Raw genomic sequence first — 27611 nt, 5'->3', positions numbered from 1 at the left:
TGCATATATAAAAAATTTAACAAGAAATAAAATGACCATTAGAGGTAGCTCTGTCATTTTCTCTTTTTGATTTATTTTTAATATATTCTTCATATTCATAAGTGCATGTGGGTGAGAAGTATTAATAACCGAAGTTTTAGCTCAATTTGATGTAGAAAAAAATACTTTTAGGTTTATCAAACAGAATTTTCCATAGTCTTTTACAATTCCAAACAAATTATCTAACACAATATTTTATAGTTCTAAATACAAAAATTAGAGCTTCCAACTATCAAGCAAAATATAGTATATTTTTAGGTCCCATGCTTGAGTCTCCGGTTTACGTCCCAAGCATTGAGACTCCAGTTTTCTTGTACTCTAAAAATGTTGTTAAAGCTAAAAAATTTTGTGCTTATGTTGGTTTATACTATGCATCAAATCCCTCGGGTAAAACCCGCCCTCGGATTATTTTTGAGACTCTATATTTTGGGTCAGGAAAATTTATTTCACTTGGGTGTTCTTTATGTATTTGAAGAAAATAGAGCCCCAAAATTGAACAAAGATAATTCAATTTTTGGAGGGTGACATTTAAGTATTGAAAACGTGAAATCTACTTTTTTCTTTTTTTGAAAATATTTATGTGATAAGTAGATCCCACGATTAGACTCTTAAATATTTGAAGGGCGCTAAGGAATATTGTAGAATTTAGTTTTTAACTTCTTTTTCTAAAATAACTATTTCGTGATTATTAAATATTACGTGGATGCCAAAATTTCTTTCCTATAGCATCGAGTAAAGCATATTTAAAGGACTCGGTTTCTATGTGGCCAAGCCCACATATATACAAATGCTTGCCTATTGATAAATCTATTTTTGAGATGGATTTTAAGACTTAACTTTTAAGGACATGTAGTCTCTAATATGGAGATCATGAATATGAAAAATAAATAATTTAAAAAATTAGAAATAATAATTATAGTAGGAAAACGTTTGGACAGTTAGTTTTTATTGTTTTTAAATGGAACAATTACTTGCATCCATCTTTAAGATCCATGTTTTACACTTTTTGGACTGCATATGTAGAAATACCGTGTAGTCTGCATGAAACAATTTTCTTTTATAAGAGGCAACGACTGTATAATATATCCTGCGAGAGTATAGCATAGGCACCAATATTCAAAGGATGCAGTTTAGGGCCTAGGCTTCACGGAAAAAAGTAAAACCTCACCTCAAAACTTCATCTAAAGAATACTTTAGGCATGGAAAACCCTTATAATGGCTTTAAAATCTAGTTCTAATACTGATTAAAAAATTTGTAGTTCAAAAAAATGATACAGGTCTTGCCGATCCATAAATATTTGAAATTGGACGGTCTAGATAATGTGTTACAATATATACGATTTTTAGGATGTGAATGCCTAAATTTTCTTTATCCATAATGGTCAAGATCGAGATGATCGATTTGATTTTTTTTTTTTATCCATGATGATCATGATCAAGATGATCGATTTGAACGTTTTTGGACTCCAAAAGTACAATTTTCAATGAGATGACACTGCTTTATTATTATTAATTTTTTTAATGAGGCCTTATTATAACATTTTTTTTGTAAGCCCTAGGCTTTATAAAAATAAAATAAAACCTCACCTTAAATCCTAGTTTGGAGAACACTTTTTCGAGCGAAAATCTTTCATGATGGCTCTAAAATCAATTTTCAACACCGACAATAAAATTTGAAACTAAAAAAATAATACATATTTTATAGATATTTGAACACTTATTTTTTAGGTTAAAAGATAATTTGTTACAATATATACTATTTTTAGATTTAAAAAGTTTAATATTTTCTCACAACAATAATATTCAAGCCGAGATGATGAAAGTCGTCCTATGCTTAAATTGCAATTTTTCGATGAGTTATGAGGTGTGGCATTATTATTGATTTGGATAGGGCTACAGCCTTATGAAACCAGTTTCCTTAATTAACAGGTTTCAGCTCTCTTAATATTCGCGTCGTTCAATTTACGGAAGGGAAAGCTTAACCTTGAATTGTGCTTTCTCTTGTACTGTTTGAGTGCTTAACTCTACGACATTTTGTTCGTCTTCTTTCTTCAAAATTCCTTCTTCCCTGTTTGGCTACTTTCAAAGTCCAATAACTGCACCACATATTCGGGGACTGAGGTATATCTCTTATTATTGTTTTTATGTTTTTATCTACTTCCGCTGCTGTTTATTCCTGCTGGTATTTACCCTGTTTACTTCTCACCCAATATGTTTGTTGCTATTTATTTTCTCAAATAGATGACAGACATGGTTGAAAAGATTGTAGACTCCCGGGTGACTTGGGAAGGTTGCAGCGTGATTTTGGATATTAACAATGGCGACCGTATTGTATTTGCTCGCCTCAATCCTTCTTCGTATGTTCTCCGTATTTCTCGTCGTTTGTTAAGTTTGTAATTTTCATTAATTCGTCTTGCGTTCTGCAATATAGGGTATTGTGGATATGATCGTTTTTTCTGTAGCTTCGATTCGGATATCGATTTTTTTTTTTTTCTCTTGGTTTTTTCTATTTGAAGGTTTAGGTGTTGTGTTAATCTAAACTGGTGAAGGTTTCTGTTTTAGCTGTTAGAGGTTTTGGAAGTGAGCAATTGTTTTCTTCTGGTCACTGATTGCGTTTGTTACTTATTTGGTTTTGGTATATTTGTCTGCATAATTCTAAAAATAGGATTTGAAGTTAGAATAGTAAGGGGGGCAGTGCTCAGTGGTGAATTTGAGTTTCACTACTATGTTGGCGTATCATGGGGATTTACGGTTTACTTCAGTTGTGGAGTTCTCCATTTAATAGGATTATTTGCATTGTCTTCTTCTTATAAATTTTCCCACTTGTCAATTAATAATCTTTTATGAATGTCTCAATTTTCATAAAAGACAAGTACTAACTACAATTTTTTAAGTAACTAGAAAGAAATGGAGTTTGAGGTGTGGCTGCATGGGTTTATGGTGGTTAATATTGATATTATTTCTTTATTTTTATAAATTGGATTTGGAGTTAAAAAAGTGGGGGTGCTGCTCATTTTTGTAAATTGAAATATGTGTTTTGGGAAATTGTTGATTGACTTTTACTTTATGGAGATATAGAGTGTGGATGTGTGAATCCTGAAATATGAATTGCAGTACCTTGAAGATTGGAAAGAAGGTCTGCTCTCTGAGCCCATTGATTGGGTGCCCTTTTGGTTCTTTATTTCAACTCGAATGTGGAGTGAATGGGCCGTACCTTTCTCGTGTATCTCGCTCTTTGACAGGTTAGTTTTTCTAATTTACAAACTTAGATTTCCATCCTTGTTGTCCATGGTGGAAAACACATCTCTGTTTAGTTGATCCTTGAAATTTGAGTTCTTAAGTTTGATTTTCTTTTACTTTGATTCGTCATATGGTTCCTTATTCCACCTTGTCATTCTTTATTCCAACTGGTTATGTTCATGTGGGCGGGCGGGTTCTTTGTTTCATGAATTTAGTTGAAAGATATAACCTAGAGCTACATTAGTCAGGAATTATTAAATGACTATTTGAGAGAGGAGAAAGAAGATGTGAAGAGAAAGACGAATAGGATAAAGAATGAAGAAGAGACGTGTGAGAGAGAGGGAGAAGAGAGAGAGAAGAGAGAGTAGTGCATGAGAAAGAAATTGAGGAAAAGAAGACCCTTGTGAAAGTCAATAACTCACACATAGCCCTATTGAATCAAGTATTCAGCTTATGTCCCTTGCTACTATACTTTCAGCATGCCCCCTGAAGCTGTAGCATAGATATCAATCATGCCCAGCTTGACAACTATATCTTGTAGTCTATCATGGGCACCTGCTTTGCTGAAGACATCTGCTAGTTGTCTCTCAATTTCACATGAGGGGTACAAATTATTCTGGTACAATTTTTTTCCCTTATGAAATGATAGTCTGCCTCGACAATAAAGGGTTAAGGTAGCTGCGCTTTAACTCCCAAATCAGCCAATATAGTTTTCACCCACTTAACTTCACGTGCTCCATGTGCCATAGCCCTGTATTCAACTTCAGACCTCTAGTCACCACATTCTGTGTTTTACTCTTCCATGAAACTAGATTACCACCAGCTGACATACAATATCCTGTAGTTGGCCTTCTACCAGTTTGTGAACCAAGCCAATTTGAATCAGCATAGATTGCAACACCCATGTGACCATGATTAGTAAACTACCTCCTCCTAGGAGATGACTTGAGATACTTTAGGATACAATGGCATCTAAATGAGTTTTTTGAGGGGCATGCATGACCTAACTCACGACACTAATCATGTAAGATATATCTGGTTGTGTAAAGGTCAGGTATATAATTTGCCCACTAACCTCTGGTATTGACTAGGGTCCTTTAGTAACTCTCCCATCTGTTTATGAAGTCTATGGTTGGTCTCCATAGGTGTGTCCATTGGTCTGGCTGCCAACATCCCGATTCATTGTAATAGGTCTAGCACATTCTTCCTCTGAGAAATAGTGCTTTCTTTCTATGAGCTCGTCTTCTAACAACCACAAAAGATCTCAGTGGACCTAAATCTTTTATGTCAAACACTTTAGTAACATTTAACATCCTCAATATCTGCTATGCAAACTTTCTCAAAAAAGAAAGAAAATCTGCTTTTATATCCACTGTCACTACAATATAATTGATGTATCTCGACACTATTTTTTCTCACAAACAACTTATGATTAGCTTGACTTCTAAACCCAAATTTTAGCAATGCTTCATTAAAAATTTCAAACTAGGATCTGGGCAATTATTTGAGCCCATATATAGCCTTTTTCAGTGTGCACACTTTTGCATCTCTCCTTGAAGCTGAAAACCTGGAGGCATGGCCATGCACATTTTCTCATAAAGATCTCCATGTAAACGGAACTTTTTACATCTAGCTGATGCAGAGATCAAGATTTGTTTGCTGCTAGGGCTGGCAATGGATGCAACCTGATTCGGGACCCGGCGGGTATACCCTAACCTGGTCCGAGTATGGGTCCAAATTTGGACCTGCGGGTAGGGTCCGGGTCCCACAATGTATACCTGAAAATTTTTGGGTATGGGTACGGGTATTGGTGGACCCGTTCCGTAGCCTACCCAGAACCCTAACATTGATTGATCCCTCCCAGGTTAGTATGCTTTCTCGCTCTACCTACCCTTCATTTTATAGCAAACCCCCTCATATTACCTCTCTAATCTTGTCGATGTGAGACTAAAAGATTTTCCCAACCCACAAAGCAACAAAAGAGAGAGAGAGGGAGGAAAAAATAAAAAAAAGGAAGTGGGATAGAAAAGGAGATCAAAGCATATGGAAAGAGGTCATTTTGGTCATTCGAAGCGTTGTGAGAGATGTCTAGACCTACTCATTAAAGCTTACTAGACCCCCTCATTAAAGCTTACTAGCCTAGGTCATTAAAGCTTACTAGACCTACTCATTTCTACCTTTATCATTATAGCTTTCTAGTCTAGGTCATTAAAGCTTGCTAGACCTACTCCTTACTACCTTTCAGAGTTTAGAGAGACATTTAGTCCCACATCGGGCGTCTGCTTCAAGTGTTAAAGGATCAAAGCTTATGAAAGGGAGGCAAAGGGCATATATTTACGAATCATTGCTGGTTGCTCCTCTTTTATGTTGGAGTGTGGGCCATTAACATTAAGTGTGGGCCCCGGTGAATAGAAAATTGTAGGAAATAAAAAGAAAATGTAATAATATACATGATAAGGTGATATTGTCGGGCACGGGTCTGGGTCCCAGGTCCAACATCACCCGTCGGGTACGGGTATGGGTATGTTTAAATTGGACCCAAAGGGTACGGGTCCGGGTTCAGCTGGACCCGACCTATTTCCACCCCTATTTGTGGCTGAGTGAGTGATTCTAATAGTAATTAACTTCACTGCAAGGGCAAAACTCTCTTTGTGATCTATATCATGAACATGCGACTAAGTAAAACCTTTTGCAACCAATGTCACCTTGTATCATTTGATCATGCTATCCACCTTGTATTTCACTATAAATACCCACTTGCATCCTACCAGCTTATACACACACACACACACACATAAAGGGCTTGCATTTCCTCCCACATCGCAGCCTTCCATTGAGGTTGTGATGGAGCGTTTGCTACACGTAGGATGAAATGTCAAATGTGATAGGAAAGCACAATAAGAAAGTGATATGGTATTATAGGAAAAAAAGTTGTCTTATAGGAAATTGTATACATGAATGCTTTTTTTTTTTGAAATTGTTAACTGAATTGTATATATGAATGCTTACCTTTGCGTAATGCATCAGGAAAGATTATTTATTTATTAATTTTTGAATAAGTTGACTAGCATCAGGTAAGTCAAGGTTCTGACCCTACGGTTGAGCTAGGAGTTGAGGAAATAATAGGTACATGGTTCCAAGTCGACACTAGAGTCATGATCGTTCTGGACTTCAGGTTGTGTCAAGTTCTTTATGTGAATATATGTCTTCAACTCCTCCTTGGGTGCAATTGGGGCATTTATATCTTCATTTTTGAACATTTTAGAAATAAAGGGAGTTGAAAAAGATAGTTAGTGGTGCTAGATTGCTCCCTTCTTGCCTACTATTCTTCCCATTGCCGTTCAGGAAAGTAGAAAAATATGGAAGCATTCAACGAAGGAAACAACCATAGAGATATAACGAACGTCATTAGTAGGATCATAACATTTGAACTCTTTGTGATTTGCTGCATACCCTAAGAACTTACACTTAATGGCTTTAGGGTCCAATTTGTCTCTTTCTAGATTTAGAGCATGGACAAACCACACCAAAAACTTTGGGAGGTAAGGGAAACAAAGGAGAATCAGGAAGAAGTATTTGGGTAGGAGACTTGCCTTGAAGAACCCTTGATGATGTACGATTTATCAAGAATGCCACAGTAAGAACAACTTTAGACCATAAGGTGTTTGGGGCATTCCTAACAAGAGAGTTCAAATGACTTCCAACAAGTGTCAATTTTTTCTCTCAGCAACTCCATTTTGTAGAGTATACCCTGATCCCTCTGATAATCCCTGAGAACCTTAGAGACATATTCACCTCCATTATTAGAACGAAGTACTTTAATACTTGCACTAAATTATACTCTAACCATTTTGTGATAAACTTGAAAAAGCATTGCAACTTCATCTTTATGTTTCATTGAATAAAATTGTGGTCAATCTGTTGTAGTAATCCACAATTTTTTTTAAAAAAGTAATACAATTGGGGAAGGTCCTCAAACATCACAATCTATAATAGAAACAGAAGTTCTTCAATGTTTTGATAGCTGACAAGTCTCAAATTTTAATTGAACTTGGTGCAACGACGAAGAATTCTTAGGAAACAAAGAATGCAAACTAGAAAAGAGGAGCAAGAGGCAAATGCACAAGAAATATACCTATTCTTTATTAGCAAGGAAGGACAAGGCGGCTATTTGAGTTTTTGTAGGAGCTTGTTTTGGTGTCTCTAGAAGTACAACACTCCATCCTCACAACTGTGTGTAAATGCGTCACCAAGTCCTGAAAAACACAATAAGATGGGAAAAAGGTTACATTACAATTTATTTATTTATTTTTTAAGATTTCTAACATATAGAAGATTATTGGACAACTTCGAAACATGTGAAGTGGACAACAAATCTATGGATGAAGTTATTCGAACAATATCTTTCCTTTAAGGGAAACAAGGGATCCATTAGCAATCTTAATAGACGCTTGGTTTGAATAGGTACCATAAGTATAAAAGAGATTGGACGTATCAATGATATGTTTAGTGGCTTCTGAATAAATTATCCAAGGAGCTTGAGGAATCGTGGAAAAATGGTGTTCAATGAAGATATACCGGATTCGGTGAGATGTGACTTGAAGTAGGGGGCTCATCATGAATGAAGATACGTTGTTTGTGATCAAGAAGTTTCATGAATGGTCACTAATTCATCCTTAGGTAAAGAATTATAGTCACAAAAATTGATTCAAAAAGTAGTCATCCGAGCTCCTGGATGACTGCCTAGGTGGGCTAGGGGGGAACTGGGGGATTGCTTAGGCCTGGGTGGACCAACTAGGCTTTCTGTCCCTGGGCCGGTGCCTAGGGTACCTGGACGGGAGCCCAGGGGACTGCGCTCGCCTAGGTGCAAAAATACCCTTTGGGTGGGGTATTTTTTTGTTTGAATTATAGAAAATGCATGAATATGCATTTTTTATACAAAACCTGGACTTAAAATAGGATTACTGGACACCCCTATTCAAAAGGCTACCTAGGTGCTGGGCAGCATAGACACCCCCCCCCCTGGCACCTAGATGCTACCCAATGTTTTTTTGGAACACTGGTCACAAAGTAGATGGCTAGTAGCATCTTGTTGTTTAGATACAATATGACTAGTCTCATATATATATATATATATATATTTTTTTTTTTTTTCTCTTTGTTTTTTAAAACGGCCTGCCAAGTGCCTAGGTGTCCAAAGGGCCGGAAATCTATGGGCGCCGTTTCCTTAGCGCCTGCCCAGATAGGCGGGTGCTTAGGAAAATAGGCCCCTTGTTGGCGGGAAACCCCTTGAGGTCAAAAAATTTAGTCCTATCAAACTCTCAAAAATTCATTTTTGAATATTTATGATCGAGGAAAATTGTAAAATTTGAAGAATCATCCAAAAGCTTGACCTTTCTTAGAGGAATCATTTTTCGGGTGGTAGTGAGGGTATTAGAAGACTTTTGGTGTGAGTTTGAACTTGATCGATATCCAAAACATCGAAGAATAGAGATCGAGCACAAATTTTAGTTTACAATCTATATTTGAATTTCTTTCTTAGGTTTGATATGTTTTCCTCGCTGTCTACGAGTTGGGATCCAGGATTGAAGTATTTTATTAACATAGACTTGGACAAATAGGTCAAGAAACATCTTGCCGGTATTGAGGGGATGTTACCCCATGTAGAAAAGTACCCCAGCTTGTGAAGAAAGAGATTCTTGAGTACATAGAAGCCGAAAAAGTGGAAAGAGTATCAAAGGAGAAGGATATAATAGAATTGAGGGTGGGGGCTAATGATGAAGTGAAAGTAATAAACCTTTTAGCTAGCATTTCTTGTTTTTGTTTTTTGACTTTAAATAAGAAGATAATCTTGTGACTCTTAAGATGCGAAGCAAATGCTTTTTGTCCGATGCATGTCCATGGTTAAAAACTTGTCATTATAATTGGTTGTGGTTATGTTTTATTCTTTAAGTGTTCTCATGTCAATTATTTAGTCATTTATTATCAGTATGGAAGTTCTAATTTGAGAGATCTGTTTAAGTGCAGGTGCTTCTAAAAGTGAAGATCAGAATGATTGCAAAACCAAGGATAATAGGGCATTAGTTGACAGCAACACGGCCCAAACCCTTTCTGGTGATGATATAGATGTCATGCGCAGGTTTGACATTGTTTTCCGTGTTTAAAGATGACTATAGCACCTTGCATGCGGAGTCCTGCATAAGAATTGGAATTTTTCATGTGTTCCTAGCTACTGACAAAGCATAATTAGAAATTAGCCAAGACTTGATGCATATATGCTTGCATTTTGTGCCTACATGATCTGGCTATCTGCACATTTGGATGTCCACGTCTACGAAGCTGTTACTAATTTGTCTGCTTGTTTTTTTCAATATGAGATGTAGATTGAATAGAGTGGTATTCTTTGAATTGTTATTATTATAATTAATTTGTTTTGCTTGCAAACAAATTGTGCCATAGCATCAGGGGAAAAATTGCAAGTCTAAACATCAAGTACACACATGGATAGAGAGTACTAGAGATTTTGACACTAAAAGATTGTACGAGTCAAAACATCAAGTCCCAAATTTATGCACCTAGAACACTAGTGTTTGATTTTGTGGTATTACGATTCCAAAAAAAAGTCAAATCGAGACGCTATGAGGGTAGAAGCAAGATTCGATGTTTGATTAATTCGTTGTTTCTTGCATCTACAAATTGCGGTACTTGATGCTCAAGAATTTGGATTTGAAAACAATCAAATTGAGTGTCGTTATATGTGGAATCCAGATTGAGCAAATATAGTATCAAGATTCCACAATTGTGGAATTGAGAATCAATAAATCTTGGAAATGAAATTCTATAAGTGTTGGAATCGAGTTTCCTAAAATCATCATTGTTATCATCATCGGAGCCTTATCCCAACTATTTAGGGTTAGCCACACGCATCCTCTTTCGCCATTCTGCTCTATCAAAGGTCCATACCCTCTGTGTGATCATAAGTCCCCATGTTTTTTCTCAATACTTCTATCCATGTCCTTTTGGGTCTTCCCCTGGACCTTTTAGCGTCTTCCAGTTGAACCAAATCGCACCTCCTAATTGGTGTTGTGTTGGATCTATGCTGCACATGGCTCGCCCACCTCAATCTACTTTCCCTCATCTTATTGGTTATTGAAGCCACACCTAAGTTCCTTTGAATCTTTTGAATTCTATCATTTCTTGTCTTGTCACTCATCTATCTCAACATCCTCATCTCAACTACACTCATCCTATGGATATGTTGTTTCTTAAGCGCCTAACATTCCGTCCTATAAAGCAAAACTGGTCTCACACTTGTCCTATAGAATTCCCCTTAAGCTTCATTGGTAAGGAGTCGATATTCGTAAAATAAGGAATTGAGATTCCTGATTTTATGGAGATAGATTATGTGAGGATTCCTTATCAAAATTGCGAAATCGGGATTCTGGATCAAAATTGCGACCTTGGGCAAGAGATCCCGGTAACTATGTGGCTGACCTCTCTTTCTTGTCTACCCCTTACGACAAAGTAGCATGGTGAGAGCCTCCATTAACTGAAGGGGAAATACCCGGGCCCATTAAGGAGCTCGTCCAGGATGGAGCCCCTGGCCTTGATGTCTACCTTTGGCCCCTTCAGAATTTCTGGGAATCGTTTCCATGAGTTTCAAGAACGAGGTATCATCCATGAGGCTATGAATGCCACTTTCATTGCCTTGATTTCGAAAGTTGAAGAAACTGAAGACCTTAAAGACTTCAGGCCCATAACCCCGCTCAAATAGCTCATATAAGATCCTCTCTGAAGTCCTAACTACCTAACTTCGGGAAGTCCTTGGTTAGGTTATTTCCTCGAATTAGAGGCCTTTATTAAGGACCATCAGATCCTGGACGAGTCCCTAGTAACGCACGAACATATCCATTCAAGGCATTTGTCTCAAATCCCGTGGGTGGTGATCAAACTTGACTGGGTGAAGGCCTATGATCTTGTTGATTGAGCCATCCTGGACGAAATCGTCTACATAATAGGTTTTGGCGACTGGTGGAGGACTTGGATGAGGGGATGCATCTCCAACCCTTTCTTCCCCCTCCTTATTACTAGCTCATCTAAAAGTTTCTTTCCCTCCTCTCGATGCCTAAGGCAAGGGGACCCCCTCTCCACCTTTTTGTTCATGGTTGTCACCAAAGTCTTTAGCAGATTAATTGCCAGGCTGTATCAACAAGGTGTACTATAAGAAGCTTCAAGATTGGGAGATCCCGCATCTCCAATATCCTGACTACACCCTACTGATTTATGATGCCATGCATTAACAGGTTGACACTCTACTCCTCTTTCTCTAATGTTTTGAATTAGCCACAAACTGAGGGTCAACATGGCTAAGTCCAAAATGATGGGCATGGCAGCCGAGGCCTATGTCATCCGGAAACTCGCCAGCCATTGGGGCTGTGAAGTCGAAAGCCTGCCATCTATGTATTTGGGTCTGCCATTGTGTGTAGGCAAACTGAAATTGCAACAATGGGACCGTGTTATGGAAAAATTCGGCCGCAAGCTTGTGGGATGGAATGAAAGGTTGTTCTCTACTTGATGGAGATCAAGAGCTGGGTGATTGAAAAATATAAAATTTTATTTTTTGAATTTCATGGATGTGGGTGTATATTTTATTTTTTAAGTGGGATATTTATTTTAGGAATTATGTTGATTCTCCAATACTCAGTTTCTCTCTCTCTCTCTCTCTTTAATTTTTTTTATTTTTTACTATTCATGAGCACTGTTCATGGTACTGTCCATAGTTACTATTCACAGGTACTGCTCATGCATTACTGTTCACAGGGGTATTTCTGAAATTTTAAAATTATTTAAGGGTATTTTAAAGTCTTAGGGTTTACTTGGATCTCAAGTTAGTTTTAGGGTTTCATAGGCTTATAAAGGGTTGTATGCCAAATTTTGGGATGCTTATGTTATTTGTGGTGAAATTTAGTTTACGAAAAGAAGAGAGCTTCGATTTACAGCCATGGTTACCCTTTATTGCTGATTTGGATGTTTAAGGATCGGGAAAAAAAGTGGATTTTGCTTTTCATTCCTGCATCACTACTGTAGGGGAATAACCAACATAAGGCTACCCTTTTAAATGCCCCTATATACCATATGTCGTTCTTCCACATGCCAGCTTCGGTGGTGACTCGCCTAAATTGGCTGATGAGGAGTTTTCTATGGTCCGGGGAGGGCGAGGGGGGACAAGAAATTTGACCTCATTGCTTGGACAAGGTTTGTTTTCCTTTCTGGAGATGGAGAGTAATGCTTAGTATCTTTAAGGTTTCCCCAGTTCAATGATTAGGCCGTTGGACCCGAAGTTCTTCTCGCTCTCCTTTTTGTCACATAGGCAAGTGGTGGCGGCGCTTTGGCACACAGGAAAACCATCTATGGAGGGAGATGAATCGCCACAAATTTCACTGTGTAGAATCTGGTTGACTACCCAAAGGCATGGCTAATGGTCAGTCTTCTGGTGTGTGGTGTTGCTTGATATATTGCTACAACCTTTTCAAAGAAAACATTTGTTTTTGGCCTAGTATGGGAAATAGACTCAAGTTCTGGACTGACCTTTGGATTGCAAATTCTATCCTTCACGAGCAGTTCTATGGGTTGCTTCTCATGGCTTGTGATTGACATGCTACTGTGGCCGACCCGTTCGAACTATGGGTGACTCGAGAATCTGGTATCCCAACTTTAGACGGCCTCTTTCATACAGAGAATTGGCTGAATTTTGAGTCCTCCCTCCTACAGTCTTACCTTCCTCCCCCCCACTGGTGCTGACTAAATGATACGGTCACCAGCCGCCTCGGAGATCTTTTCGGTGTCTTCTTTCATTGCGAGCTGTGCCAGCCCTCAACATTTCCCCTTGCTCCCCCTTCCCTTACCGTGAGGGCTTGGCTCACAGCTATTCCACCCAAGGTCCAAGTGCTTAGCTGGATAACTACATCCTAGTGGACTCTGATAGTGGACCTGCTACAAAAAAGGGGCATGCCAATCCCTAACTGATGGATAATGTGTAAAGCAGCAGAGGCAACCAATGCAGCCCTCTTGATCCACTGCTACTTGCGTTGGGCCATGTGGGGCGATTTGATGCAGCTCTTCAACGGATGTGGGTGATTCCCAAATCTGCCACCCCCCACCTTTTTAGTTCCCTCAAATCTCACCCCCTGGTCAAAGTTGGGGATATTTCTTTGGAGGGCATCTGTGGCAGCCTCTTTGTGGACGATATGGACTGAAAAAAACCATAGGATTTTTTGAGGGGAGGACTCCACCATTAGTGCACTAAAAGATCGGATCAGAACTTTGGTAATATTTTCCGCTGGGAATCATAACCTCTTCAACCATCAATTCAATACTGATTCATTCAAGATTGGCTGGCTGTGCTAAATTTGAGGTCTTCCCAAATCCCATGAGTTTCGCTTTGGAGACCAATGGAGCAAAGGCTAAAAACAAACTAAATTTGGATGGTTGTTCCTTTGGCAACCCCAGTCCGGCTGGTAGAGGGGGCATGTTCAGGTACAAGGACGGGACAATTCTTTCTTCCTTCTTCTAATTCATTGGTCACACCGATTCCACAGCAGCAGAGACCATTGCCCTCCTTGAGGACCTTAAACGTGATTGGTCATCGAGGGGGATTCCGAGAACATTATTTCATGAGCCTCAAGTGCCTCAACTTGTCCATAGAGACTTGAGCACATTTTTGATGAAATTTTTGACATCATGCACTTCTTAATGGGGCATACGTGATGGGGGGCTAACTCCGAAGTCGACATCCCTCACTAAAGGAGCACTCCAAACAGTACATCAGGGACTTTTTTGGCACCTTTTTGAGCTATCGGCCCTGTGAGCTCCCCTTTTTCCTTCTTTGCTGAACCTATGGCTATGCCATGATTTTTTGGATGTATAGCATTTTTTGGTTCATATCTCATTTTTTGTAAAGTGCATCCAGCATGTGGGCTGGCTTATGCCCCCTTTGTTGTACCTATGTCACTCATTGCTAAAGTCAACACCTTTGGCTTATACCCCCTTTTCTGTACCTATGTCACTCATTGCTAAAGTCAACACCTTCTAAAAAAAAAAGAGAAAAAAGAAGCAATTATTTACTAGAGATTGACTCATTTTTTAATTTTCTATAGGTTTGTACATGTGCCTGCACAGATGTTTTGAGATGAATTTTATGGTACATTATTTGAAATTTAGTATGTGGTGTTTTATCTTCCATTACGAAATATGCGGCCTTGGCATTTTAACCTGGCAATATCCAGAGATCTATTGGTGTTTATAGGTAATGCTGTGATTTCATATTGTGGTTTTGGTGTAGGCAGTGTGTACTGGGTGTTACTTTTCTGATGTTTTCTTAGAGCATGTCATCTTTTGTATAATGTCATTTAATTGCTTTATTACCTGTAAAATAGATTTTCTAAACCTTGAAAATCATTCATCATTATTAATTTGAGCTATACTAGTAGTTTAATTTTGTTAATTTTTCCTAGGGAGGGGGCTACTGGTGAGCAAATTATTGAAGCTCTTATAGCTAACAGCTCAACATTTCAGACAAAAACGGCATTCTCACAAGTAAATTTTTGTTTCAAGAAAGTTTGACGTTAGCTGTATTCTCCATTTGGATATCATTATGGCTTGATTGCAATTGCAGGAGAAATACATACTTAGAAAACAAAAGAAATATGCTCCTACGGTACTTTTAAGACGCCCTTTTACTCGAAGGTAATGAATGTGAAATTTTAACTGTGTTGAATTAATTTATTAGTTCTTGTAAGAATTAAGAGCAACTTACTACTACTTGTCTTGCCATTATTCCTTTTATTTTTGAGGTTAACAATTATAGATTACAATTGTGCCTCTTGCCTTTGGGTTTGGTTTCAACTACCAGGTTATTTTAGAGTGTTTTGGAAAATGTTATCCGATATGTAATTGTGAAGGTTGCATCCTGTTACTAAATGATTAAAGATGTTTCCTTATTTTATATTGGAAGAGATTGATGATTTCTATACTAGTATAGTTATATCCCTAGTGACAAGCTAATTACAAATCAGATAAAATAACCCCTTCAAATTCCTTTTTTTTTTCTTATTCTTTGTGATCGGAGTCCATCTACATTCCATTGATAAGTCCCAATAGCCCAAATGCGACTCAATTTCTTTATTGGCTGTAATTCATATATGGGATGAAACACAGGGAGGGAGCGGTGGGGAATGCAAAGTTTAATTCGTGTTGCAAGAAGGACTTCGAGACAGTATTTGCTTCACTACTTGAAAAGTTTCTCCTTGGTCTATTGAAACAAGAAGTTGAATGGTTATTGAGACCATCAAATCACAGGAATTCTTGCCTGTGTGAAACAAGAACCTTCACTACAAGTGGGTCAGATGGTATTATTGTTTTTGAAATCAGAGAGCTTTTACTTCATTGTTCTATCCTCCTCCACTACAAGTAGGTCAGAATTCTATGGGCATGAATATCTTCCAAAAGAAAAAGCACAATCTTCTCCTAGACAGAAAAAGCACAATCTTCTCCTAGACACTAGGTGCCATCCCATATTCCTTCAGGGGAATATACTTCCTGCCAGACACATCCCATCCACTAGGCCCAAAGATACTGTTTGAACCAATCAAAGGCCCTTTGCTGCTCCCTTAAAAGTTAACAGAATCTGAGTGTAGGCCTATGCAAATATCATCCCTAACTGCCATTGACTTCCTTGGAGTCCAAGTGCCATGATAATTTGCAGTTTTAACTGAAAATCTGAACTAATTCGTATTGTGGATCTTCTGCCCATCCACCACATCCATCTAGTCTCATGAAAAATCTTAGTACCTGATCCTTGTTTAACTTTTGGGACTGTATTCACCTGTCTGGGGAGTGCATTGAGGCCCGAATATATGACGACATAACATCTTCATGATCTACTAAAGTGCATTATATCAATATGTCAAGACATTGCACTATACTCACACATCTGCCATTATCTTCCATGTCAGTGAAAAAGAGGAGATGAAACATGTGTGATAATATTTTATGAATCATGACTAGCTGTGGGAAATCTAATTTAGAGATGAAATATACGTGATAATATTTTATGAATTATGATTAGCTCTGGGAATCTAATTTATAGATGATTTCTGCACCCTTTCTTGAAATATCCTCCACCATAGCCAAAGGTGATTGCAGTTCATTTCCACACGCCTGAATCAGAAATTTATGTCAAAAATCACGAACCTCTATCTAGTTCAAGTGCAAAGTCTTTAGATGTGAGAATGGATCATGAACTACAGAAAATAATTCGTAGGTTTTTTGTCTGTCAATTTCATAAAGTCATTTAACTACATGTGTCCACTTTTTGAAATATTGCTACTACATTTTTTTGCATCATAAACATGATAAGCTAATTTGGGGCAACACTTTTGAGGTTTACTTCCTCCCATGTTGTTGCAATATGTACCGTACGTAAATGTGACAACTATGAAGATTGAAAGATGAAACCCATCCTTGATTCTTGGTTAAAGTTTATAAGAACAAGAGGTCAATTGATTATGTTTTCCAATGAGATGAAAATAAAGTGTGTCCTCACCAACTTGGCGAAGAAACATGAGTCCTTACCATAGGACTCATAGGACTTAGGTCTATGTGAGTGATGGGTCACTGTAATTCTTTAAGGAGGCTATTCATGGTTTAGCAGACATTTTCATTATTTTGATTGGGCTTTTTCAATTGCATATCATGTATGGTTGCTATAATAATGATCTTTTGTCGTTCTTATGCATTCCATTAACAAAGCTTTTAATAAAACCTGCTTTTGCAATATATTTCCAGATTATACGTAAACTATTACTACTTTTTAGCTATTGAAAGTAAACAATGGAAAAGTGAATAACTTAAAATCTTTGTCTTACTTCATCAGAATATCTATGCTGATTTGCTTATTTGGTTTTGCAGTATATGTGAGGCATACTTCAAGAAACTCCCTGCAAGAATAGGGTAAGAGGAATTCAATATTACTTGGTTTACTTATATTTTAATTTGCACAAAAAAATTGGATAGTTGGAAATAGTAAAATACTTGGACACTTGACTCTGTTCATGAAAACATGTTGCATATTGTCAACAATTTTCACAATATGGTATTTCTTGTGATACTCAGCTTTGAATTTATAACTGCCATTGAGTTGTGATCTTGAATTCGGAATTTGGGAGGAGAGAAATGATGTATAGGAGTTTAATTGCGTGCTAAAATTTATTAGAGGAGTTGATAGTGATAGTATTACAAACCATGTATACAGCAAGCTTCAGAAGCCCATTGATGAGCAGACAACTTTAATTTACAGTTCATATATATTTAATTAAATTCATCTGGATTTGATCAAGCTGTGGCCAGTCTCCAAATGGCCATCATGAGCAATGTGGACTTTAAGAAGATTTTTTGGTGTCATAAGTGGAATCAAAATTGAATAAAATAAGTTGCTCACGCATTGTGTAAGTGATTTGAATGGTGGAAAACCCCTAAGTTCTCTTACCTAAGCTTTATTTTTAGTTCACTAGTTTTTGTGTTTATGATTGCTAATTTGAGCGAGAGAGAGTTGTTAGAGGGTGAGAGTGGGGGTCAGTTGCAGTTCAACATTCCCATTTTCGTGTCAATCTCGAGATGAGAGGATCTCCAATCATAAAGGACTTGGACTGGGGTTTCAGAGGGAAGGATTGTGGCCAGTGTTCACAAAATCGAACAGGAATGGTTAACCGGACGTGGGCCCGAAAGCGGTTTAACCGGCCTAAGTAAACCGACCGATTCAACCGTTCTAACCGGGCAAGTCCCAGGCGGTCAAAAAAGTGTTGAAAAAATAAAAAAGATACAAAAAAAAAATATATTGAAATATGAAAAGCATATAAAGAATGATTAAAACAAAACACATTCAAATGAAGTTGAAACTTAATTAAAAAAATGGATTTAACGAATCCATTTTTTAATTAAAGTGAGTATTAATGGCCAAGACAATTTTTAATCTTTACCATAATATAATGAATATTAAAAAATGCATTACAAACCAAATTTCTTATTTTTGAGAATTTATATACATTTTTTTGAATTTTTTTTTAAATACCGGTCAATTACCAAAACCGCCCAAAACCTGAACAGACCAGTTCTGATCTAACCGGGCGGTTAGCGGTTAGATCACCCGGTTTTTCCAGCAATGATTGTGGTAAAGAGGGGAAGCTCCAATTAATCTGATTCTTTGTGCTAGTTCACTGATGCGAGACTCTAATGTGTCTTGGGGAGATACCTAATCGAGTCAATTTTTATCTCAGGTGAGTTAACTCGTTAATGTGGAAATGGTATAGTTCAATGGTTGGAGGGAGGATGATCTAGAATCTAAAGGTTTTAAAATTAGCTGGACTAAGACAAAATAGAAACAAGGAATTTGTTTATATCGATGGCCAAGAAGTGTCTGAAAGAGATTATTTTCAATATCTTGGGTTGATAATCCATAAGAATGCAGAGATCGGGGAAGATGTCGTACATAGAATTAGAACTGAGTGGATGAAGTGGAGATGTGCTTCTAATGTGATCATCGTATACCAATGAAATTGAATAGGAAGTTCCATAGGACGGTTGGAAGGCCAACCATGCTTTATTAGACAGAATGCTGGGCATTAAGAAACAACATATTTATAGACTAACTGTAGTTGGGAGAAGATGTTGATCGATGGGTGGCTAGACGAGAAAGGATATGATTTAAAAATTATACATCTGAGGAAACTTGGGGTAGCTACAATAGGCAATAAGATGAGGGAAAGTAGATTTAGGTGTTTTAGGCATGTGCAATGTCGACTGAGAACAATGCCGATTAAGAGGGTTGATTTGGTTCAAGTGGGAAGGCTCTGAAAGGGCAAGGGAGGGCCAAAAAGGACATGGATAGAAGTAGTGAGAAGAGATGAAAACTTATGGTCTGAGTGAGGGTATAGCCCTTGATAGAGCAGAATGTTGGAACATGATGTGTGTAGCTGACCTTAAATAATTGGGAGAAGGATCAGATGATGATAATGTAAGTACATAAACATCGGAATGGCTATTCAAATTCATTTTCTTTTGTTTTTTTTTTATTGTGCCCTATACCTTGTCATGTGGCATTAGTAGCGTGATGGGTGCAAATATAAATTTCCGTCATCGAAAATAGGATCAAAACAATTAAGTCACAAACATTCATTAGGGAGGGGTGAGAGAAAGGGATAGCTGCTGGAGCTTCAACTTGATGTTTTTGAATGGGTGCACTATTATGGTTTGGATCTCGGAGATTGATATTTTATGGCGTTAAGAAGGGAACTAATAAACAAAGCTTCCTCTTGAACTGGCAGGAGTTTTAGGTTTTTGATTTTTTTTTTTTTTAATGAATTTTGTTATAAACTTGCCTTCATTATATTGACTCTGATGAGTCATGCGAGTTATCGTGAGACTTGTCCAACTCTTTTTCCCAGTTCCCCGCGTTGGTGCTAGTCTTAAGTCTTACTCTCTTTTTGACACAATTTGACCCTTAATACAATCTAGCTTAGTGTCATTCTAGGTCAACTGTTCTGAGTCAGTGCAACAATTTCTTTCTTTTTCTAGAAAGTACTAAGGAAAATGAACCTTGTTTCAAAAATAATTTGTTATTGTTATATTTGAGGATATTAGTGTCTTTTAATTGTTGTTTAGGACATATGTCCTATTTCATTCTTCACGGGCAATATTGTAATTTGGTACACGTTAATATAAAAAGAGGTACGTGGTCATTCTAACCATCACACTTGTCTCTTTTTCTCTTTTGTCTCTCTCTTCCTCATGCCACTTTCCATCTATCTCTTCACTTTCTTCTTCCTTCTCTTTCCCTTTCTTATTATTCTTGAATAACTTCTTTTCTCTTTTCTCTTCTTTGATTGAATTATCTTAGATTACTTTCAACTTGGTATTAGAGCATCAAAGAAAAGGTTAAAGCATTGAACAAAAGGTGTATGGTGGTATGATTTAAGGCTGATGTCAATTTTATTGTTAGATGACATCATCATGCCCTAAAACCCTAGTTTCCAGCAGTGATTGGGTTGATTAAGTTTAGTTCTTTGGATGATTATTTGATATAGATCATGTGTTTGTTAAAGAACCTAGATCACTGGTGGATTATGTTTTATGTATCTCAGCCAAGAAAACATCGGTAGTGCTGTTTGTAAGGTTCTTTGAATCCAAAGAGGTATGATCGGATCTGAGGATATAACCAGATCTGTAAATCTCTTTTTAGAAGAGATCTGAGATGTTCTTTGAATAAAAAAGGAGGTGTGATCAGATCTGAGGGTGCAATGAGATCTGTAAATCCTGTTTTTGAAGAGATCTGAGGGTGTAACCTGATCTCAGCTGTTGATTAGTTCTCAGGGTGTTATAGATTAACCAAAATTTAAGATGTCTTAGGAGTAATTTGGACTCCAAATTACCAAAGTTGAATTTGATGGCACAAATTATTTAGCGTGGGCCAGGGTTTATTGATTATTTGTTGGTGGAAAGAAAAAATTGGGATATATTGAAGGTCAAGTAGAAAAATCAGATCTCAAGGGTCCCAAAGAGAAAATAGGGAAGCCGACGATATGGGAATTATGAATTGGTTATTGTATTCTATGCAGCCTAATCTGAGTCGAACTTTTATGAACTACAATACCTCTAAGGAAATATTGGTGCAGTGTCTGAGACTTATTATTAAACGAAAAATATTGCAAAGATTTATGAGCTGAGGCAACAAATCAATTGTTTCAAATAGGGGACCTGTCAGTGGGAATTATTATACTCATCTTCATGGTTTTTGGGATGAAATGACTCATTATCAACCCATGTAGATCTCATCTTGTGCAAAGGAACAAAGAGAGATTAAAAAAAAGGAAGATTTTTGATCTTATGAGAGGAGTTAATGGAGAATATGTATCAATTATGCCAAATGTTCTAGGTGGTGAGGCTTCGCCATCACTTGGAGCTGTTTTCTGTCTTCTTTAGTGTGAGGAAACTCGCTGCAAAATAATGGCAGTGTCTATAGGCGAAATAGAAAGATCTGCCCTACTCTCAAGTTCAAGTGGTAATCGAGGTGGAGGCCGTGGTGGTGGACATGATCGTGGAAGCCCCTCATTTGATGAGAAGCCCGAATTAAAGTGCATCCACTGTGGGAAGATTAGACACAAAAGGGATGCATGTTGGGATTTGATTAGACTCCCTAGACGTAATGTTTCTCGAGCAAATTGAACAACAGTTATTGAAAGTGCTACTCCTGTTATGCATGGGTGGCAAAATACTAATGCCTTTGAACCTGAAGAAGAGTTGGTGGCCATTTTTAAAAAAGATCTTCTTGATCTCAAGCAGCAGGCTTCAATTAGGGACCCTCCTTATTTTAAATCCTATGTTGCCCAAATTGGTATATTTGCATTAGCTTATCGGGCCTCCTAAATTCATCTAAAACCCCTTGGACTATTGACTCTGGAGCTACTGAACATATGAATGATATGACTGATCTTTTGTCTTCCTACATTCCTTGTTCTAATCAAGAATCTGTTAAAATAACGGACGGTTTCCTGTTACCCTTATTGTTAACCTATCTTTCTAGTAAATTCTTGTCAGTTAGTAATCCCACAAAAACTTTAAATTGCAGTGTAGCCTTTCTTCCCTCTTATTGTGTCTTGCATGACTTCATGATGGGGAAGACATTTTGGGCGTGGTCATGAGGATGGAGGGTTGTACCTTTTGGAGACTCCAGATCATGCCTTGGCTACAATCATATCTTCCATAGCTAATAAGGTCATCTATCATCTTTTATTGTGGTCTTTATTTCCAAAACTGTTTGAGTCTCTGAGTCGAGTACAATATCAGTGTGATATGAGTAACTCACAAATATCATTGAACAATTCCAATCAACATTAATAGAAAGAGTGATATTCCCTTTTCTCTCACATTCTGATGTGTGGGGTCCTTCTCCAATTGACTATGTGTTTGGTTTGTGCTTCTTTATTACATTTGTGGATGATTGGTCTAGATTAACAACTATTTATTTAATGAAAACAAAGATGAGGTTACTAATCTATTTCAAGTTTATCCCAAAATGGTTAAAACTTAATATGATGCACAAACTAAAGTTTTATGTTCTGACAATGGGCAAACCAACTCAGAGATTATCTTATTGATCAAGGGATTGAGGTCCAAACAAATGGTCTATACACACCTCAACAAAATGGTATGCTGAGAGGAAAAATAGGCACTTGTTGGAAGTCATCCGAGCTCTCTTGCTAGGAATGAAGGTCCCAAAAATTTTCTGATCTGAACTGGTTCCCACTGCTGCCTTTTTGATAAATTGCATACTATCTCTTGTTCCTTAGGGCAAATCTCTTGCTGAAATTATTTTTCGAAACTCTCCCCTGTTTCCTCTACCCCCCAAAGTTTTTGGTTGTATATGTTTTGTCTATATCCTTGGTCCAAAGAGGGACAAGCTTGATGCTAAAGATGTCGATTGTGTTTTCCTTAGAGATCCATCTCATAAAAAATGATTCAGGAGTTATGATCGTATTAACAAAGCTCGACTATGTCTCCATGGATGTTCCTCTCTTTGAATCTGTTCCGTACTTCTTATCTATTGGTCATGAGTGCTTTCTTTAGGGGAGAATAAGATACATTTCAATGTAGAGAGCACTCCCCTTCCTGTTCCCACACCACTTTTATTTTAGGAGAATGGTTTATATGAAAAGAATGGTGTACACCCTAAGAAGGAGATAAAGACATATAACAGAAGGAAGAAGATGGTACAACCCGAAGTTCACTAAGATTATACCCCGCATGCTAACCGAGAATCAGGAACTGTTCCTGACTTTGGTAATTCTTTCACTTCTATGGGAGACCTTACTTGGGCTTACCCATTGCTGTATGCAAGGGTAAGCATTCCTGTACTCAGCATCCTATAGAGAATTTTGTACCATATAATTCTATGTCTTCTTATTGTTGTTCCTTGGTATTATCCATGTCTTTTGTTCGAATATTTGTAGAGGCCCTTTCACCACCTCAATGGAAGGTTGCTGTGGGTTATGAGCACTTGAGCAAAATAATACATGGGAAATCACCAACCTTCCTAAAGGGAAGAAGGTCGTACGATGTCGATGGCTCTACACTATGAAGTACAAGGCTAATGAAACCATTGAAAGATATAAGGCTAGATTGGTTGCAAAGGGCTTCACTCAGACTCTTGGTATAGACTACCAGGACATTTTGCTCTTGGGGCCGAGATGAACATTGTGAGGATCGTTCTTTTTCTAGCTGCTAATAAATCTTGGCCTTTCCATCAGCTAGATGTAAATAATGCTTTCTTGCATGAACACTTCCAAGAAGAAATCTATATGGCCATGCCTCAAAGTTTTCAGATTAAAGGGGAGATATGAAAGTTGTGCAAGTTAAAATAGGCAATTTATAAAAAAGGCACTGCTGAAATTTTGATTTATAAGAAGTCAGGCTGATCATATGCTCTTTGAAAAGAAGAATAGTGCTCGGATTACAACCCTTATAGTGTTTGTTGTTGATATTTTGTGATAGGGGACAATGTGAAGGATATTGAGGATCTTAAATCATATCTGAGCGAGGTGTTTGATGTCAAATATTTAGGCCCTCTTAAGCATTTTTTGGGCATTGAAGTGGCAAGATCAAATAAAGGGATAGCCACCTCCTAGAGAAAATGTCCTAGACCTATTACAAGAAACTGGTATGTTAGGAGCTAGACCAGTTGATATTCTTATAGAAGTCAATCATAAACTTCATGGAGAAAGGGGATGGTTTCTTGGAAATCCCAACCAGTATCAACAAAAAGTGGGCAAGCTCAAATGCCTCATGATGACATGACCAGACATCTCTTATGTGGTTAGTGTGGCAAGCCAATTTATGCATGCCCCATGAAACCACATTTTGATGCAGTGTATCATATACTGGATATCTAAAGTTTGCTTCAGGGAGAGGGATATTTTTCTAATCCAGGGCATTGTGATGTTTCTATTTACACTGATGCTAATTGGGCTGGATGCCAAACTAATAGGAGATCCACAACTGGCTATTGCATGTTTTTAGTAGGAAAACTGCTCTCTTGGAAAGCAAGAAACAAAATGTGGTGGCAAGATCAAGTGCTGAAGCTGAATACAGGGCTATGGCTCATCATACATGTGATTTAATGTGGGTAAAAAATGTGCTGTCTGATTTGGGGGTTGGGGTTAAGGTTAAGCTTCCCATGACTTTGTATTGTGACAATGAAGTTGCCATTCATATCTATGAGAATCCTGTATTTCATGAGAGGATTAAACACATTGAAGTAGATTGTCACTTCCTTCGAGAGAAAGTTACTACCATGATCATTAATAAGTCTAAACGTCAACTTAAAAATATCTTCACTAAAGCTGTTGGATGGAATAAACTACGAGATATTACAAACATGCTGGGGATGATTGATATCTATGCACCAGCTTGAGGCAGAGTGTTGGAAATAATTAATTATTGTTATATTTGAGGGGTGTAAATGTCTTTTAATTGTTGTTTACGATTTGTATGTCCTTTTTCATTCTTCATGGGCAATATTCTTGGTAGGCATTATTAATGTAAAAGGAGGTGTGTGATGGTCACTCTCTCTCTCTCTCCTCTTCTCTTTCTTGTTCCTCCCCTTCTCCTCTCTTATTACTTCTTAATGACTTCTTTTCACTTTTCTCCTTTTCTCTTCTTCGATTGTTTTGCCTAGATTACTTTCAAAGGGTCATAGAGTACTGAGCAAGTGACAAGTGAAGTTCTTAGTTGCAGGGAGTATGAGAGGGGGAGTGGAAGCAATGCTACACTATGATTTTGGGAGTTAATATCTTTTGAACTGTGTAATCTAATGAATGCCATGATTTGAAAGTCTCTGTGATTAGCTATCTATAGCCGTTATTATCTCTCAATGTAAGTATTTGAAACATTTTGTCAAGTTCCAATGATGCCTAAGCACATGGATGTGGTTAGAGAGGGTGACTTTCTTTCCTTGCATTTCATTCTAATTATGCATGTTAAACAATTACTGAATACATGTTGTTTGCAAGAATTGCTTAGGTTCTTGCGGATGGATACTATATCTCTTCTACTTTCAATGGCAAATGTTAGCATCTCTTTGGATGTACTTGTGGTGGATATGGTTGGAGGAATTCTTACTGGTGCTGCGGCAGAACGCTTGGGAGGTACTGTTTCATTTTGGGTTTGTGCTTGTTGAAAGTAATTTCTTTATTCCAAATACGGTGTGAACCGATTCCACTTACTCTCCTTTTGAGGTTTGGGGGCTCTTGGATTTTGGAATTGTCAAAGTCGTGCTTCCCATAATTTGAAAAGCTTAGACATCTAACCCATGAATTAAGTATATAAATTCACAAAATACAGAATTAATTTAATGAGACAATATCTTCCACTTGATTTTGTCATTTCTCCATCAGCTGATTTGGTGTTGCTGGTTATTACTATCTTGGCATGTAAGTGATGAGTAAAATCCTTTCCAGGTCTTGTCTTATTGTACATAACATATTCTTCATTTTTATAATTATACTGATCTCTAGCTGAGTTTTTTCCTTAAATATTTTCTATATCTTTTCTAGAATAAAAGAAGGATTGTCATCTATTTGCTGCCTTTTAAACAAATTCTTAATCCCCGAAATAGCCAAGTACCTTAATCCATTGCTTTGGATAAGTGTTGAAGCAATAAATTAAATGATTTATTGGTGAATAGTTTAGCCTTAGTTATCCATGATTGTATAATTTTAAAATCCATGGTTAGGCATTATGCAGCCCCCAACCATAATGTGACAGATAGTCTTTGTATGCTGAGTATAAATGAATATTGAACCTCGTTGGTTTCCTTTTACAGGTACAGGATATGTGTGCAACACCCACTTAGGGACTAAGCAATATCCTATGGATATAGTGGGGATATTTAATTTTGACAAAGCAATTTCAAGCAGGTTTAATTTTTCCTTTTTACCATTATGATTGATCTTACTTAGAAAAACATGAATACTTATGTTCTTAGAGCCAGTTTATTTGTACTGCTAGTCCGAGGCAGCAAGTTGCATGTTTTTCTTTTTCGGTACTTTATCATTGTGATGGGCTAAATATAGTGGTAACACTGTACAATTTAGATTTTCTGATGTGTTCGTTGAGACCAACATCTTTAATCCAATGTTTCCTACCCCTTTCTGATCATATTATGCATTTTCACTCAGAATTTGTTTATTAATGATCTAATTCATGGAGCTATGTGCATGAGGTAGTTCTAAATGATTTTTAGCTATGTATTTGCTCACTATTTTGATTCTAGACCTTGTTGTTGAGTGTTAAAGCAATGTAGAGGCATGGATTTGATTTGAGACAAATACCTGAAGGAAATCACTACTAAGTGAATGCTACATGGTTCTATCAGCTTGATTAGGAAGTAGAATTATCACTTAAGGTTATCTTTCGGATTTTCCCCAACTCCCAACTTCTTACTTTGTAATTGACAAAGTTATAAACATTGACGAAATGAATTATACAAATATGAGTCCCTTGTACGTGGTATGTGCAATATGACATGGCTAGCAAGTTCTTGATAAAGTGGGAAATGGGATCTAAAATGGTGCAGTACAGAGTTTTGATGGACAAGATAAAACAGAAATTAGGGCTGAAAATTCAATTGATTCAGTAAAATTGAAGCACAAGATGCTGCAATGGAGAAAAGTTTATCTACAATGATAAAATCAGCAAAATTACTCTCTGAACTCTCTATAGAAGTTTAATGCCCACTCTTCTAAACCCTAAGTTATAATAAAACAGCAAACTATCCCTACTATTAATAAATTCCAAACAATTATCAAAAACTGCACACCACCCCTAAACAATATTAAAAATCCCAGAAATTTCGCTCTGAACAGTAACCCATAAGCAATAACCTGTGAATAGTTAAAAAAATAAATAAAATAGAATTTAGGTATTGGATATGACAATACTGTGACATCAGCAGGACTGCATCAATCCCCCTTGATTAGAAGAACTCACCACGTGTTCTGGTTAGTATATTACTTCCGCATGTCAGGATACTCTTTGGAACTAAAATCCACGATTCTTCTACTTCATATTTATCTTTTCAGTGCACAAGATATTTTGTATATGATCTACACCTCATAGGTAATTATCATGACTGAATCAATCACCTTGACCTCGAATTCTGGCAACTGATATTTCCAATCAATCTCTATTTCGTCGTTTTTCTCACCATGATAATCATGTAGATT

At 37.2% G+C, this 27611-nt stretch overlaps 1 protein-coding gene across 2 annotated transcripts in view; it reads left to right on the top strand.

Moving 5' to 3' along the window:
- The first annotated feature begins 1836 nt into the window (after nt 1–1836).
- The window catches only part of LOC18442466 (eukaryotic initiation factor 3 gamma subunit family protein), a 37053-nt gene continuing 11278 nt past the window's right edge, over nt 1837–27611 (top strand). The window contains exons 1-9 of one of the 2 annotated variants that reach the window (XM_006852682.4): nt 1837–2160; nt 2281–2396; nt 3154–3281; nt 9307–9418; nt 14793–14874; nt 14954–15024; nt 17248–17289; nt 25408–25532; nt 26210–26303. In XM_006852682.4, coding sequence (XP_006852744.1) covers nt 2281–2396; nt 3154–3281; nt 9307–9418; nt 14793–14874; nt 14954–15024; nt 17248–17289; nt 25408–25532; nt 26210–26303 — 770 coding nt within the window. In that variant the 5' untranslated portion in view covers nt 1837–2160. Of the gene's footprint in view, nt 2161–2280; nt 2397–3153; nt 3282–9306; nt 9419–14792; nt 14875–14953; nt 15025–17247; nt 17290–25397; nt 25533–26209; nt 26304–27611 lie in introns of those variants that run through there. The other variant, XM_088855381.1, reaches the window with a different exon arrangement.

Source organism: Amborella trichopoda, chromosome 13, assembly GCF_054954075.1.
Source record: "Amborella trichopoda isolate Santa Cruz 75 chromosome 13, AtrichopodaSantaCruz75HAP2 v2.0, whole genome shotgun sequence".
NCBI lineage: Eukaryota > Viridiplantae > Streptophyta > Magnoliopsida > Amborellales > Amborellaceae > Amborella > Amborella trichopoda.
The sequence above is the reverse complement of the archived record's forward strand: the minus strand, read 5'-3'. Positions and strand labels throughout refer to the sequence as shown.